This window comes from Beta vulgaris, chromosome 7, assembly GCF_026745355.1.
Source record: "Beta vulgaris subsp. vulgaris cultivar EL10 chromosome 7, EL10.2, whole genome shotgun sequence".
NCBI lineage: Eukaryota > Viridiplantae > Streptophyta > Magnoliopsida > Caryophyllales > Amaranthaceae > Beta > Beta vulgaris.
The window spans coordinates 49,478,477-49,480,625 of record NC_079208.1 but is presented as its reverse complement, the minus strand read 5'-3'; the positions used below and the strand labels follow the sequence as shown (position 1 = coordinate 49,480,625).

Here is a 2,149-nt window from a genome sequence, read left to right as displayed (position 1 = left end):
ACTTTATAAAGAACAACAAAGACTGATATATTGAATCTGCTTATCTCAAAGTACGAACAATGAGCCATATATATGATAAAGCAAAATAACCAACATTCCTAAAGATAAGCACATAACAAAACACACGTTCAACCACATCTTTGACTAATAACCCACTAAGACACTAACAGCTAGTTCCTAATATTATGCCACTTCTTAAACCCACTAACTAATAATTTAACTAAGCAACAATTAACTAAACTCCTTAACTTAGAAACTCACGTACAATCTAACTACTTTGAAGCATGCAACACAACCAACATAAAACGTATCCCATTCTTAATTTTTCGACATTTGATCTTCTCCAAAGGTAATCTAAGGAATGGAGGGTTAAAAAGATAAGTTTCGAGGTAATAACCTCTTTTAGCCATGTCTCTTCCTGTTTGTAATGCTATCGATGCACCTAAGGAATGCCCTGCCAACCATACATTTGTATGGTGTGTGCTTCCTATCATGCCTTCTACTGCTTTTAATGCAAGTTCGCACCGAGAGCTATGACTTAGCTCGTTTAGGGCAATCTTTGCATCCATATAGACGTCTCGTATAGCTGTTCTTGAGTTGATCATCGTGCCCCGGATTGCAATTACATACTTAGGAGATTCAATCTGGTGTCCCATATACTCAAAGACGGCTCCAAAAATGGAGGAATCTACATCGTCTTCAAGGACTTTGATGCATTTGAAATGAAAAGCTTCCCACCAAGTTGGGGCTATTTGCTTATCCTCTCTTCTATTTTCTTGTCTATCTATTTGTGCAATGTACACTCCTTTAATCAAACACGCCATAACTGATTTTTTGTGCTTTGGTAGTGTCCTGCAATAAAGTTCTTGTAGATAAGTGAATTATGTTCAAAGCACTTCTTTGGAGTTGAGAAACATGCATGCAACACAATGAATCCAAATGCTACTGCCTGTAATTTGCTTATGTCTCTCTTTGTCTTATTATGTTTTGAATTTTTGAGTAAAATGTGGTTGGTCATGCATATTAATAATTATAACATTAATAAGGTAAAGTGGTTCACAGGTTGATCTGGAAAGAATAATTCCTTCAAATACTCCATTCACTACACTCCTTCAATCTATTTGCTATTCTTCCATATTCATATGCATAATATATAACGAAAATCATAAAACTAACATTATTTTACTCCGTGTTAGATTTATTTTCCCGCCAATGTCATTTCTATAAACAAAGGTGGTTGATTCATTTGAAAATATTCTTTCCGTAATGTAAATTATTGTATAATACTGTCTAAGTTTGACCATCAAACCAATTGTTAGTTAAGCGAATGATAGACAGAAAGTTGAAGCAAGAAAAATTCATAAAATTATTATCTTTGAAGCTAAAAAAAACTTCTATTTTAATTTTTTTGCAACATAGATAAAAAAATTAATTTCTCTGACTATTAGAGTTTGGCAAGTCATCTGACTAAATCTCTCTTCTCTCATATTTAACCCTAACTATATATTTTCGAAATGGAATCAAATTTTATAATAATCAGTTTTATCTACACTTAAAAGTAGAACTATAAGACAAAAAAAATAAAGGATCTAGAAGAGTTACCAATTAACACCTGAACTTATCAGGTAGTACAAATCACATGATCCAAAATCTTCGTCTTGAAGCATTTCTCTCTATTGTTCAAAATCAATAATAATAATAATAATAATAATAATAATAATAATAAAAAATCACGGAGAAGAGGAGGTGCTAATAAGAGTGAGATATATAGTGAACTAGAGCTTGCTTTATAATTTGGAATGAATAGACTATAGATTGGGGGGACTTTATATACAGGTAGATGAGTTGACTTTTTGTGTGCTTCCAAATTTTGCCTTTTCGAATTAAAGTCAAAGTCATTAAGGTCTCTAATTCTCCAACCATCTTAAAAGTAAACCAATGTCACTTTCTTGTCACTTTATGCTGACTTTATTGCTATTGATATGCTGAATTGCTGATTACATGCATGCATGCATGATGCATCGAAGGCAAATGGGATGAAGTTGGAGCGGGTCTCCAAACCCAGCAAACTTTAAAGCGTGTGGAAATGGATCACAAAATTGAAGAAATAGTCTTCCATGATTCGAGTATGTAGTACTGGGACCTGTGT

General features: G+C 33.2%; 1 protein-coding gene across 1 annotated transcript; it reads right to left on the bottom strand.

Annotated features, from left to right (window-relative positions):
• Positions 1–272: 272 nt before the first annotated feature.
• LOC104885089 (GDSL esterase/lipase At4g10955-like) lies at positions 273–824 on the bottom strand. Its single transcript, XM_010669795.1, has one exon. The coding sequence runs from the start codon at positions 822–824 to the stop codon at positions 273–275; it is 552 nt and encodes a 183-aa protein (XP_010668097.1).
• Between the last annotated feature and the right edge of the window lie 1,325 nt (positions 825–2,149).